Source organism: Notothenia rossii (assembly GCF_949606895.1).
Source record: "Notothenia rossii genome assembly, chromosome: 2".
Classification (NCBI taxonomy): domain Eukaryota; kingdom Metazoa; phylum Chordata; class Actinopteri; order Perciformes; family Nototheniidae; genus Notothenia; species Notothenia rossii.
The window spans coordinates 26,173,154-26,187,947 of record NC_136904.1 but is presented as its reverse complement, the minus strand read 5'-3'; the positions used below and the strand labels follow the sequence as shown (position 1 = coordinate 26,187,947).

The following is a 14,794-nucleotide window of genomic DNA, read 5'->3' as shown; positions in this document are numbered from 1 at the left end:
AATGATAGTGAGCATGAGGGCTAGACTTTAGGCACATCAAACTGCTTTGAAATCTTGTTTTAAGTTCTTGTAACTCTGCAATCATAATTTAAGGTCCTTCTGGTTAGGAATAGAGCCTTTTTAATTTACAAAAATGTATGTAAAAAATAAATACATGACTGAAATTAGGTCAATTGGCCTATTTAAGACTCAATTGGCAAACAAATACGAGTCATTAGGCATTAGACATCAACTGCTTATGGATTTGCACACAAAATAATGTTTTATTTCAAACTAAACTAATCAAATGTTCGTTATTGACTATACAAATGAACTAGGAGTGTCTCAGTTTCCAGGTAACCACAGGCGGGTGACTCTTGTGTTTTTTGTATTGCAGCAGAGCTAATTATTTACAACATCCACCGACTGCCCTGCCTTCCTGAGAAACCCATAAACGGCCTTCATGAGCATCTGCAGCCACTAGTGTCTGAACCAGTTTAAGAAGCAACGTGCAGGTCAAAATGGAGTATTATCATAGCAGTGCACCACTAGATGACAAAGCAGATTTGCTTCTCTCACTTCACTTGCTCTGTGGGAGCCACTACCTGCTTTACTGCTGGTCACATGGTCTGTGGTGTCATGACTGCGATTGAGTCACGTAGACAAATTCCAGCCAAGCATAATATATCTTTCCTCTTTGGTCATTGTTTCCCTTAATAACTTGTCAGTTGCACATAGCTTGATAGCTGAAATGAATGTCTCCCCCCCTCTCTCTCTTCCCTTACTGTTTATTTGACTACATGTAAAAAGGGCACTGATAATGTCCTCAATAACAAGACAACACTCTTCCACAGTACCTCTTCTTAACATAGGCTAAAGCTATGAAATGTGACTGGGAGACATACATTTTAACATCATATTAAAAACATATTGGGAGGGAATGTTACGTTAACTGAAGAGGAAGTAAATGTAAGAAAATGGGAAACACCCTCGATGACATATTCATGTACAACCAAAACTTTCATGTAAGTGAAACCAAATACCAAGTGTTCCCTGATCAAATAGGCACGCCAAACGGATCAAGAAACAATAGCCATGCCTTTCCTTTCTCCCTCTGGTCACACCTTTTGTTTATAGTTTAATAATTGATTAAATCAGTCCAGTGAGCTTTGCTAGCCAGAGAGTACAGTTTAGTCAGACACTGTAGGATGGCTCTCTTCTGAGATAGGAGATGGACATTAAGAGGATTGGCTCTTATTACAAAACTCAATGATAGGGTTGAATGCCCCCGCAGCCATAAAATAATCAGATGAGTGCCTTTGCCTATCGTGTGGATGGCAGTAATTACTTTATAGCTGCCCTAGCAGGCAACATCTCACCATTTCCTCGTCTGAAAACGACATTCAAAGCCCCGGGCGTCTGGCAATTAAAGAATGAAAAACTGTTAAACAAGTTTTACAAGGTGGAGTTTCATAGGTTATTGTTGACCATGTAAACGGCCGATGAACAAACAGATCTGACATTTCTGGAGGAAATAGAGCTTTCAGCTGTATTGGGTTTTACCCCACTATGGTAGTTAGTTGATGACTAACCTTCAATTAAATTCAATCAATAAACCTACCTACAGGTCCATTTACAAGCTGTTTCTAACCTTTCTCAATGTCACAAATTGCATGGAAAGACAAAAAATCATCATTGCGTCAATTTCTCAATTCATTTTGACTTCTCCAGCCTGTCAAAGCAATTGGCCACAAGCACATGTGTTTCTCCTTAATGTTCATCATTTTATAGAACAACATTTGGGGAAACATGACGCTTTCTTGCTGAGAATGAAATTATGACTGCATGACGTCAGTTTTATATATTGGCCATTCTACCGAATTGGTGCAAAGTCAGGTTGGAATAGTTTTTGAAATGTTGTATGTTTTTTCCCCAAAACTTTGTCCATATATATTTTGTACCATATCTAAATTACCCATATCTAGTAAAAGAACCGTGCATTTTTATATTTTCAGACTGTATTGGAATGTTCTTCCTCTACCAAAAATGGCCCCAACGAAACATAGTACATACACTGTAGTAAAAAAGTATTATATTAACCTATTAAGATTGTTTTACCTTCCCTTATCTAAATAGTATTCAAACAGATATTTATTGAGGGTTTTCACAAGTAAATCAATGCAATGTAATTTGTTATCATGTTTCAAAGTTCAATTTATACAATTCATAAAAATCCTAATGCAAACTTTCTTTGTAAAATGCATAATACTGGTCATATTGATTCCAGAGTTGATGATTGTTGAAATTGAACATACATTAAACCAATCAGTATCATATCATTTTAGTTGATAACTCAATACTTTACTTTTTACAAAACATCCAGTGTTTCGGTAGTGACCACAGTATTTTTGTTCTAAAGGTTGTTTCATGTTCCCTCAACCTTATTGCTTAATCTTAACTCATAACATGCCTTATGTTGAAGTGTGAATGTTTGAAGTATACTGACCCAGAATCAGCACTTGGTAACATGCTGAAATAGAGGGGAATGAGGATAGAATGCATGATCTGTTTGGTATTTTGAGCAAAACACTTAATAGACATGTTTTTTATATATCTGAGACCTGCTATAATATATGCCTAACAATAGTATAATAGGAGACCTTTAAAGTAACACACTGATTTTCAGACTTTAAAACACATTTATTTCAAAACTATGGGATTTACCAGCTTACCATTCCATTTTGTCACTACCGAAACGATCATGTCAATTACCGAAACGTAACCGTATGTTTTGGTAGTGACGATTCTAGCTAAAATTAAGCATAACTAAATAATGCTAGCAACTACATGGCTAGCATACACATTTTTGAAGAGGTTTACACACATAAAGACCTAATACTTTGCATAAAACTCAGAAAAAGTTTACTTAATTGAAGATTCTTAAGGTTACACGTCAATTTTCAGATTTTGGAACAGATTTATATCAAAAGTATGGGATATAGCTACTGGCCATTCAGCCATGAGGGACAGGGATGAAGTGTCACTGCCTTGTCAAAAATGCAGGGGTGTGGCTAAAAACCAGGCTCAGCCATTGGACTAAAACCCCTTGTGTTTCGGTAGTGACTGGGGACATGATTTTTTGAGTATAGTTCTTTTATTAAAAAATTAAACCCACAATAAATCTAAATATTCCAACTTCTGTTTGAATGTAATCATAAAGATCTTCTAAATACACCATTCAACAAAATAAAGTGTTATTTACAGAACATGAAATTTAGATGTCAGGGTTGGGGACAGCTACTTCCCAATAGAAAGTACCCTATAAATTATGTTTTTGTATATATTAAGCTTATCACTATATAATTGAATGCCTTATGTTTAAATAGACCATGACATATTCTTAGTAAATGTCTGTCTGAGTACTTAATTGTTTTATTAAATAGTTTTTCTTGTTGTGGGACCGCACTTTGCATCAATTCGGTAGAATGCCCCATATAAAACAGACATTTACTGGGGTCTTCAGACTCAAACTCTGAGTATGTGTGTCTTATGTGGAACACTTTAGGTTTACTGATATGTCATGAATTTATTTTTCAAAAATATGTTTAATAGAAGATAATTTTAGTCTTTTAACAGCTTTTAAGTCATCTGAAACAATGACCCCAAATCAATGCAACATTGTATCTGAACAAATGTTACATTTTATTTTATTATATTCCACCTTCAGTTTATTTATTGTATGAACATCCAGAAGTTTTTTTTATTTTATTTTTACAACTTTCACATCGTATAATCAGATAAACTTTTAATAAAGAGGTGTATCCTACGTGTACAATGCTGCATTGATTTGGAGGTCACATGGGGTCACATGACATGGAAGCTTGTGAAATAAACATGAAGAATTTTCATTCAATTAAAAAGGGTTAAGAAAAGGCTTAAAACATGTTTATCCTGTATAAATGTTTTTTTTTTTATAGAGCTTTTAACAACAAAAGCAACACCGAAAGTTTAACACGTACACAATGCACATACACAGTACACTACGTATTAGTACAATATTATATTATTCGTTACCATTTGGGTCACAAGTAGAAACTATAGTACATCAACTTTGAAAGCAATTGAACAACACAGCTTATTTAATGTTAATGTGGCTTCTAGATGCAATCACAGAAACCCAAAGTGAAATTCTTTTTTTTATATTTTAATGGCAGTATGAGTATTTTTTATATTTGTCTACTGTTGTGGATGGGTGTCCTCGGGCTGGGTCACCACAGAGCCGGGTGAAACCCCACCAGTGGAGCAGAAGCATTTCCGCACACTGAGTGTCAAAGTATCCTAGTTTGTGCAGAAAGGATTCTGTTAGACTGATGGGGTGCAGGCAGCTGGTCAGACTGTGGATGTTTCTAGAAGATGCTTTATCCTCTTTTCTTTTTACTTAGTCAGGCTCTTCACATACTCCAGTTCCTTCACTGGTTTCCACTGCTGATTGATGGTGATGAGCTGCAGCAAAATGTCAGAAACCATAATTAGGCTTTACCTGACCGACTGCAAGTTTTATATCAGCTCAAAGCGGCAACAATCCCATTAGTGGCTTCAGCGTGATTCAACATGTGTGAAAACATAAACCTTAATCTGATGCAAAAACCGGCTGGTACTAGTTTGATAACATTCCTTCCTCAGTGACTCAGCAGTTTTTAGATGCAAGTTGGAAGATCATGCTTGTCTTACGTGCCAGAAATAATAAATAAGGGTTAACTACAACCATTTAAACCTTGTGAAACAATATATAAAATACACATTATAAAATGCTTTTTAATATCTGGTATATTAGGGATTACCTTTTGGGATTTTGATGGGTCCACTCGCTCCCATGGTTCTGGATTTCTGCTCCTATTCAGACTAAAAAGAGTGAAGGAAATGCTGCATCATCATTAAGTATTGATTATATGTCAGACGCTGATATTTAAGTATGATCTAAGAATAAAAACATTACAAAGTTAAGTGAAATTTAAAGCCCTTAATATATATATATTTTTTAAAAGGTTTGTTGGGCCAGATTAGCCTTTATCGGAGATGACAGGGTTGAAAGGGGGAGACAGGGGGGATGACATGCGTACATGGTTCAAGGCCGAATTCGAACCTGGGTAAAGCCTGGGTACAGAGTGGATAATAATTCAGAAAATGAAAGCGACACTCACATAACATCAGATTTAGTAAAGAGAAAGTAGAAAGCAGCCGAGGTGGCTCCTGCTGCAGCAAAAGCCATGAAACCTATCAGAGGGATCAGCTGAAATACAGGAAAACATTTATTTTGTTGTTGAATCATAATATTACAAATCCAATACCCACAATACAAAATCACTTAAGATAGTAAAGACCATCTCACCTCCTTTTTCTTTCTCAACATTTGGAAAAATCCAACCATTTTTTCTGATTTCTCAAATACCTAAAAAGGAATTGTTTAATATTTCCACTATAAAATGAAGCTTAAAGTCAATTCAGTAAACTAAAGTGTATATGTTGAAGAGGCAAATGTGTGGAAAGTCTCACCTGTTGTTGCTGAGAAGTCTCTGATGTCTTTAGCGCAGCATCCTGTGAGCCCGGCTGATGTAGGCTGGATGAGAGGTTGTACGAGGTGAAAGGCACGTAGACAGACAGAGCTTCCTGCTCTGAAATGCACAAGTGGAGTCCAATCCGTCAACGTATTGAATTTACTGATGATCAATATATTATGAGGGAACAGTACCCCCTAGTGGCCACATTGAGAACTGAAAGTCAATGGCTGGTGGGTATCTTTTTGTGCAGATCTCAAATATTTTTGCATTTTGAGTGCCTGTCGGTAAAAAAATAACACACAAACAATAGAGGACTCCCAAAGGTCAAGTTTGACTTATTTTATTGCAAATGTATATCCATCTCTTTAATAATACTTTGTATCAATGCAGAGGAAATAGTGACTTGTCATCTGGGATGTTTTTGATATGACTGAATCTGCTGTGCAGTGAGAGAGGGTCTCATGTGGCCGAGGGACCGCAGGAAGTATGTGTGTTTGATGGTAGAAGCCTCCATGTTCTCCTCTTGTAGCGCCAACAGAGCAGCCTGGGAAAACAAAAACAGTTTTCAGTCATTCTTCCTCTATCGGTTTATCCGTGTTAACACTTTGGACCATGATTACATTTTGTATTTTAGAATAATAAAGGTGTCCACATTACCTCTTTACACAGATTTTCCAAGTCAGCTCCAGAGTAAAGTTCTGTCTTTGCAGCCAGCTCCTCCAAACACACGTCAGCACACACAGGCATCGACTGTGTGCACACCCTCAGGATGCACAGACGAGCCTGGAGACAGACAATGTGAGGTTAGTTAAAGATTAAGTAACTGTTGTACCAAAACTAGTTATTCCCTGTTTAGACAATAACTCACCTGATGGTCAGGTGGAGGGACATAGATGATCTGGTCCAGCCTGCCAGGTCTGAGGAGGGCGCTGTCTAAGCAGTCAGGTCTGTTTGTCGCCGCGACAACCATCACCTCTTTGTTGCACACTTCCTGGCACTCCAACTGTCAAAGAGCAAAAACAGCTTTTAGGATCAAGTGTTTACTAAATCACCTCATACTGAATATTATAAATATGTAACATTTCTGCTTTTACATGTGTAAAAACAACCAGAACTATATTTTGTATAATACATTATATAAAATGTTTTCAACAAGTTTCAAATCTAGAGAAATTGGTAATTGTAATCAACTCAAAGGTCAAAGGTCAAAGGTCAAATTGCCTGTAATTGTCCTGTATCCCCTTTGAAGCATGCATCAGGTTGGTGGTTGTTTTTGACCTTTTATCCAGTTTGAAGCATTTTAGTGAGACACATTCGATCGTACGGACTATATATTTGAAGCAGATTAAGGATTTTAATCATTGGACGGGTCGACCTGAAGTTATGAAAGATACAAGCTGAGCAAATGTAAGCAAACAGCGTTAGTGAAATATTAAAGTGAGCTATGAACAATGAACGAATCCTAACTGGGAGAATATGACAGCAATTGATGACTTCAAACTCAATTTTCTTATTCTTTTTTATTGAAAGACCTCTTGTGTCAGTAAATTAAATGTTGTGTATTTGAGCAACAAAAGGAGGAGTAAAAACCTCGATGATATCGGACCTGTTTCTGCGTGCTATTCTCCTCCGCACCCTCCGCCTGGAGGATCTTCTCCGTCCCTCTCCTCTCCAGCGTCTTCAGCCCAATCCCATCCATCTCATTGAGGAGCACGGAAAGGAGGCGGGTCTGTACGCTGTTCGGTGTCTGATTGTTGGACCGTGAGCCAATCAGAGAGTCGATCTCATCAAGGAACAGGATACAGGGCGCACAGGCCCGGGCCTGGCGGAACAGCTGTGTGTGGGCAGCCAGGTGCAGGTGTTAAGGGGTGAATCATGAGGATACAAATACAGCTGGGGATTTACAGACTGGAAAAAGAAAGTACCTGCGCCAAAGCCTTCTCTGAGTCTCCCACATACGGAGAGTAGAGGTCAGCACCACCGACTGACAGGAAGGCACAGTGAGTGGAGCCCGCAGCAGCCTTCACCAGCGTGGTCTTCGCACAGCCTGGAGGTCCGTAGAGCAGAACGCCGCGAGGCCGACACAGACCCAGGCGAACAAACGCCTCTGGGTATAACATCGGCCATTCGATACTCTTTGATGTTCAGACACGAAAGAGTAGAGAGGGAGGGAATTACAATGACAGATATTTTCCTTTACCAGTCAAACGCTTTGTGTTTTGTGTTGAAAGAAATCAGGCGTTTATTTACCTGTTTTATTTTGAGTTTGACCTCATCCAGGCCTCCTATCTGATCCCAGGACAGCGGACACAGCTCCGTCCTGCCAAGGCTGCCCCGTAGGCAGGAGGGCCCCACCGCCTTCAGGGCCTCCTGGAAGTGCTGCATCCCCACCACCTGCTCTCCTGAACTCTACAGACAATATTAACAAAGCAAAACAATTCAGAAAGGTCATACATGTTTTTAACGCAATAGAGGGTTTAAAGCATTTTTAAGCACTCATATACAGCTAAATGCAATATATATTATTTAACCATGATAATCTGTATCATTATCAATTCTACTTTACTTTTAATTTAGGTAAACTCATTTGGCGCGCGAGAAGGAGAACGCGGTTTTACCAAATTCTGTACAGATTGAGCGGTATGGAGATGTTCTTCTTCTCTTTCTTATGTCAAAAGAGTCCTCCTTCTGCCAAAAGAGTCCTCCTGGGTACATATAGGATGACTGTGCAAAAGCAATTTAAGGTTCATAAAGTACCATTACCATATTTCAGTCAAAGTTAAAGTCAACTTTATTATCAATTTGCACTGTAGTGGGCCTAAAATGTTGTTTCCTGTTCAGCCTTATATATAAAATAAAATGAGTGAAACAATTAAATATGATTACAAGTCATTCAAGACACATTTCAGGCACACTGTATAACAATGCTGCGTCATTATTCTCTGTATCAAACAAATGTATGGTTCTAATATGGAAAAGCCATCATAGTTATTCATCTATTAAGCGCTACTTTTGAAGCTTCCAAACTACCTCAAAGCTCTTCTTTCAATAAAATATAGCAAACAAAGTCTACTATACAGAAACTACTTAACATTAGATATCCCAAATGTATACACTAAGCCAGTGGTTCTCAAACTTTTTCTGTCAGGCCCCCCCTTTGGAGAAAAAAAAAAGTCGGGCCCCCCCAAAACGAATAATCAGGCTCAGTGGCGGCGCCAGAGATTTATTTTGGGGGTGCTGTGGGGTAGCTTGACGTTTCATAGAGGGTGCTCAAACATTTAGGGTTTCCCATTAATGTACCGGTCGCTACAGTGGAATTTTCTACTGCAACAATCCCCACGCAAATACACAACGTACCCGCGACTGTTACAATGAAGGCTCAATATTCAGCTCACGGCATATAGGTGTAAGCAGGGATAAAGTGCTATTTTTATAGGTGATGTGTGGACGTCACATAGGGGGGTCCGGGGGCAAGCTTCCCCGGGAAGATTTATTTTTAAATATTGAAGTTAAAAGCATCAATCTGGTGCACTTTGAGAGCGAAAGGAAGAGATCTATGGATACATCTCTCAACACCCATATGAAACAGAAATGTAAACAGATTTACTTTTTCTTGATGGATATTTTACAAATCACCCTTTAAAATGTTATTCTTGTTTTACTGTCATATAGTATTTCATACCTGTTTTTCATTTATTCTCTTATTGTTTTATAACTATAATGATCATATAAACGTGTGCCTCGGAAATAATTATTTACATTAATGGTGACCAAAACATTTGAGACCCACTGAGATAACACTGAGAGAGTCCTTTAGCTCTCAGTCTGACAGGAGAGGACTCTCCTCCACTTTGTTGTTGAAAAAAAACTCCTTATATCCGTTAGCGTAGCTCGCTAGCACCAGAAGCTAACAACAACGATCTCCAGTACCGGTGCGCTCTCTCTCTCTCTCACGCGCACACAAAATGGCTCGTTCCACACACACACACACAGAGCCGAGCTTTAATGAAACAGAGACCCAGACGTAATAGTACTGTACTGCATCATATTATTTTCGAATCAATAATTTTTCAAATTATGATTTTTATTTTTTTTATCTTTTTTTTAATTTTTTTTAACCATTTTTCCTCCTGGTCTCTCGCGCCCCCCCTGGCATGCCTCTGCGCCCACCAGGGGGGGCGCGCCCCCCACTTTGAGAAGCACTGCACTAAGCAGTGCTTCTCAAAGTGTGGTCCGCAGACCACTGGTGGTCCGTGAGCGCCCCCTAGTGAGTATATTGGTAACATTTCCCATTTGAAATAAATAAATACATTTAGGTTTTCCGCACTCTCACGGGAATATCTCCGCAATGGAGCGAGATTAAGTTTCACTTTTGATTGCATGATATAGCCCAGCGCAACACCTTCGTCACACATGTTGCCACTTGTTCGTAACATTTTCAGGCGATTTGTAATCTGTTCCAAAAAAAAAACGATGTGATTTTGGATATTAGTGGAGTTAGGTGGTCCGCGAGTATTTTTTTATTGGTTAAGTGGTCCTTGGTATGAAAAAGTTTGAGAAACACTGCACTAATGCATGCATCTTTTAAATGGAATTAACTGCAAACAAAGAGTTGTGTTGTTTCTGTTTTTTTTTTATTCTCAGGGCCTACTTACACAATTTTAATATCAATGATGCCTGACTAAATACAAATACAATTATAAAGTACCTTTAAGTTTTCTCGTATAGCATGCATGGCAGCCTCTCTGCACAGGGCGCTGAGGTCCGCTCCGACGTAGCCTGTAGTTCTCTGAGCGAGCTCTGCCATGTCCACACTGGGACTCACGGGCATCCTCGCACTCAGAACGGACAAGATCGCCTTTCTCTGCTGCGGGGTGGGAGCTCCAATGATGACCTGGAGGAAAGATGTACACATTTAGAACCTCAATTTACATTTATAATGCTGTATCAGGTCGAGTTTATTATCATCTGCACCTCTCTGTCAAATCTTCCAGGCCTGCGCAGGGCCGGGTCCAAGCTGTCCGGGCGGTTAGTGGCACCGATGATGAGGAAGCGATCCGATTGGTTCATCCCGTCCATCAGTGTGAGGAGCTGAGCCACCAGCCGGTTCTCCGGAGCCGACGAGCCGGTCCTCTTCGGACACAGAGAGTCCAACTCATCCAGGAACAGCACACACGGACCCTCTTCAGCCTCTGATCGAGCCCGCTCAAACACAGCTCGCAACTTCTCCTCACTCTCCCCCGGATGCGATCCCACCACCTGCAATCAATATTAGATAAACACATTAGAAGAAGAACAATATGTATTAATGCAACACATTCACAATGCTTTACAAAATATATATAGGCAGTGGCGGCCGGCCAATAGGGGCGCCGCCCCCCCTCTTCCCACATGTTTGATTGTCATTCAAAATTTTAAAAAATAAATAAATATTCTTTTTCATTTTTTTATTTTTAATGAACAAGGTAAATATGATATAGTTGGTATCACTAAAATGTATAATCTACAATAAAATCTCGTTTAAAATAGTTTTACGATGTCTAAAGTTACTGATAAGTCACATGTTTCCTGCCTGGCCGCAGCGTGTATCATTGCCCCTCTTGTCCGGGCGGTAAGAAAGGAGCCCTCAACCATTGCAGCAGCAGCCAACAAGCTGACTGTTGCTATATGTAAACTATGCCGCCGAAACACAATCTCAGCCAATCAGCGTCGTCAGATCTGAGGCTCAAAGGGCGCCCTGTCAGCGCCCTGGCCTGTGTGTCTGTGAGTTGTTTGTACTCGTATCCAAGGTGACGCTACAGTAGTTGTCGAGGATGGCTGCGTCTGCAGGTAGAGACTCCGGTGCTAGTGGATCGCCGGAGCTGTAGATTAACATTTACATGCTTATTGTAGTTGTAAGGGCAATGCCTGTAGCACCATTGAGCATATGTGTGGGCTGGACCTGTACCAGGAAAGGAGTGAGCAAAGGGTTGAGTTGTCGATTCTTGTTCAGTTTTCATCTTCCTCACCCTCTCAGACTTTGAGTTGCGCGCTGCTAAAGAGACACGCTACCATGGGAACCAAACAATGGTGTAGTTGTATTAAATTCAGAGTTGAAACAGTCGTGAGTAAATCTGATTTTGTCAGAAATCGGGAGAAATGCGGGAGTGTCCCGCGAAAATTGGGAGGGTTGGCAAGTATGACACACACACACACACATATTTTCCACCAGCCGCCACTGTATATAGGTAAGTGAGTTTATTTTGAAGTGTAATCTCAGTTTGGATAATTTGAATCTTTATTGGTTAAAAGTATTATCAAAATCTATTATCTAAAATGTACAATAACATTGACAGGAACAATTCCTTGTAACATATAATTCAACAATATTTAATTTTAATTTGAAAGAACGCTACTTTGTAATTTGGCCTTTTTGGCTTGAGAATTAAGTATTTTTTGAGGAACATTCTTTACTATAATAGTTTAAAACGTTGTGGATGATTTCTGTCAAGGAGATGTATAACTGGAGAGGTGGGTTGGCATTATTTTTCCATAAGAAGATATCTGCATTTTCATTTGTTTTTAGATTTTTTTTATTAAAGACCTTTCTAAAATATTTCCTCCCAGGGTCACAGGTCTGAATTGTGCTGCAGGTAACTAGAAATAGAGCTTTAAAGAATTGAACACAATAACTTAATGTAAACACAGAGCATGTGTTAGAATGTCATTGATAGTATGTTACCTCTGGCCCTCTGACCACAACCAGGCTGGCTCCCACTTCCCCCACCACTTTGCGGACCAGCAGGGTCTTGCCCACACCCGGAGGCCCCTGGAGGAGTACACCTCTGGGACAGGACACCCCGAGAGAGTTCAGGGTGGCCGGATAGAGCAGGGGCAGTTGCAGCATCTCTCTCAGGGAGGCACTCACCTACAATACAGTGAAACATATGTAGGAGGGGAAACACAACAATGATGTCATCCCATGAAATGTATGCTGACCTCATCCAGACCCCCCACTGGGACAGTATGATGGCCCTGCATCTGACTCCAGTAATGCCGGACCGTCTGGATGCCAGTTATCTCCAAACCAGTTTTGGAGGTGATCAATCCAGCACTGGAAGACTCCAGATTGATGCTTTCGATAACAACATATCTAATCTCTGTGTCAAAATCCATTAGGTTTATCACATGCTTGTTGTGGACATACACCCCTTTCAGCATGTCTTTCACAAGCTCGTGAACAAGGCGGGGAGGTGTGTGTTTCTTAAAGTCAACACTCTGGACCACCACAGTTATCTTCACATGTTTCAGTTTGGGGCAGGGCACAGGTGTGAGCTGGCCAGGGTCCAGGCAGAGCTGAGAGGGTGGGTAAAAGATCAGATTTGGAGAGGAACATTTGAGGTCCATCTGCAGGAAGCCTTCTGCCAGGTCAGCCCGGGGCCAGGCGGTGCACAGGCAGCTCCCCCCGGGAACAGAGACTAGCAGCGGGAAGCCCAGACCCAGACCCAGCGCTGACATCAAGCCTGGACCCAGCCTGCATCTCTGAGAGCCCCGGTCCGATGGATCCACTGACAGCAGCCTCAGAGACATTAGTGTCCAACAGTAGCCTCGCTGACAGGAAAAAAAAGAAAGGCAATCAGAAAACGTTACTTCTGTATCACAGTGACACACGCAGGAATGGAGATAGTGCCACACGTTTAAACTTTAGCTAGGTTACGTATGCTACTAGCTGTTAGCTACAACCTCATTCTTAAGCTCGCTGCGTGTGTGCTTTTAAATACTGTTAGTTAGTTAGTTACATACCAGAGAATGTGTGGCACTACGAAATGATGGCAAAAATGATATCGGCGTTAACAGTGTTGCTGATACATCCCTGACACAGACCGAACAATGTTTACAAAACCCATGTGGTGTTTTAAAAAATGATGGCCAACAAAAACGTTACCCTGCGCGAAACTGCGGAATAGCTGTCTTCCGCTTCAAAAATTAAACTTAATATTGTTATTTATTTAAAAAGGAAACATATTGAGTCAAGTTGTTATAACCATTACCACATAATACTGTTAAATAACACAAATACTTAATGTGTAGGCTAGCTACACTCACTTAAGTTATGCGTTTTTCAGGGTGACATTTTTGGAAGCTTTCATCAGTCTGTTTTTTATTATTTTATCTTATACTTGCAATAAACAAAACGGTTGAATCATTGTCATAGTCTAATGTTAAGCCCTCAAGTGCCAACCTTTATTTTAGTATGCTTATTGCTCAATCAGTGTATTGAACATGTTTTGAAAATGTGCCATGTTGTAAATACAATCTATACATTATAATAGCAATTAAAAACCACAACAACAACAATAATAATAATAATAATTTAAAAGATATTGTGTAATATTTAAAAGAAACAAAAACAGACAGGAAATAGCCATATTCGTTCAGCAATAAAGTGTAACAACTGTCTCTGGCGCTCTGGCGTCACCCTGCGTCAAGAAAATATAAATGGGTCATTCCTAGCATTCGGTGCCATTTAGGTCCCCAACACATTATATCATATATTTTGTATTTAAAAGGTCTAATGCTTATTTTTTTTAAACTTGGTTTTAAATTTTTATACCCTCTACCATAAAACAACAATGTTATTTAGCCAGGATATTAAAAATTCTAAATAATTACTCAGATTTTAGCACAAGTAGGCCAAATTGCTGTGTCCCCAATCATGTTTGCTCAACTTCTGTAACAGATATACAAAAAGAAATCAAAGAAATACAAACAAATTCTACATTTTTGTGAGTGTTGTATGACCCTTTTGCTAATATTCCTCACCAAATTGAAATTGTTGTTATTAATTCATTTGTATTGAAAATAAAGTGTGTGTCCCCTGTTTGAATGTCCCCCCTGTTACTCTGATTTGAATCCCTCTGGACACGCCCCTTTACTATTCTACTATTTGTATGACTCAAGAAGAAGAAGCATACATTTTGAGTGGGAAATAATCTTCAAGAAGCAGAGTGAATGCGTTCTTACTTCAACGTTTTTCTAATGTTTTAAAGAACTTAACTTTTGCGGTAAAGCATTAAATGTCCACCCTGTTATGCTAATTTTTTGTGGAACTGATCATTTGTTTTACATTTAGAAAATATGGTGAATATATCTATCAAATATATGTTTCTGTTGTCACCAAGTGCTAGCTTGATTATCATCACACATGTAGCAATAGCCAAGTTTAGCATAAAATGTCCACCCTGTTACCGTCCACCCTGTTACTATTTTTCACAGTA

General features: G+C 39.5%; 2 protein-coding genes across 4 annotated transcripts; both read right to left on the bottom strand.

Moving 5' to 3' along the window:
- Nucleotides 1–3,730: 3,730 nt before the first annotated feature.
- cUnh15orf48 (chromosome Un C15orf48 homolog) lies at nt 3,731–5,650 on the bottom strand. The gene is made up of 5 exons (XM_079663135.1): nt 5,533–5,650; nt 5,369–5,428; nt 5,181–5,269; nt 4,821–4,881; nt 3,731–4,482 (listed from the first exon to the last, which is right to left on the bottom strand). Exons 2-5 carry the CDS (start codon nt 5,405–5,407, stop codon nt 4,414–4,416), a joined length of 258 nt encoding a protein of 85 aa, XP_079519261.1. The 5' UTR covers nt 5,408–5,428; nt 5,533–5,650; the 3' UTR covers nt 3,731–4,413.
- Nucleotides 5,651–5,861: 211 nt separating this feature from the next.
- afg2b (AFG2 AAA ATPase homolog B) lies at nt 5,862–13,553 on the bottom strand. Of its 3 annotated transcripts, XM_079663132.1 has the most exons (11): nt 13,320–13,506; nt 12,516–13,127; nt 12,259–12,444; nt 10,512–10,796; nt 10,246–10,431; nt 7,788–7,946; nt 7,463–7,672; nt 7,144–7,371; nt 6,406–6,540; nt 6,195–6,320; nt 5,862–6,081 (listed from the first exon to the last, which is right to left on the bottom strand). In XM_079663132.1, exons 2-11 carry the CDS (start codon nt 13,104–13,106, stop codon nt 5,944–5,946), a joined length of 2,244 nt encoding a protein of 747 aa, XP_079519258.1. In that variant the 5' UTR covers nt 13,107–13,127; nt 13,320–13,506; the 3' UTR covers nt 5,862–5,943. The 3 variants fall into 3 exon arrangements, 1 of the variants encoding a protein (XP_079519258.1); XR_013804922.1 differs by lacking the exon at nt 5,862–6,081 and having other exon boundaries at nt 7,128–7,371; nt 13,320–13,553; XR_013804923.1 differs by lacking the exon at nt 5,862–6,081 and having other exon boundaries at nt 7,173–7,371; nt 13,320–13,553.
- Between the last annotated feature and the right edge of the window lie 1,241 nt (nt 13,554–14,794).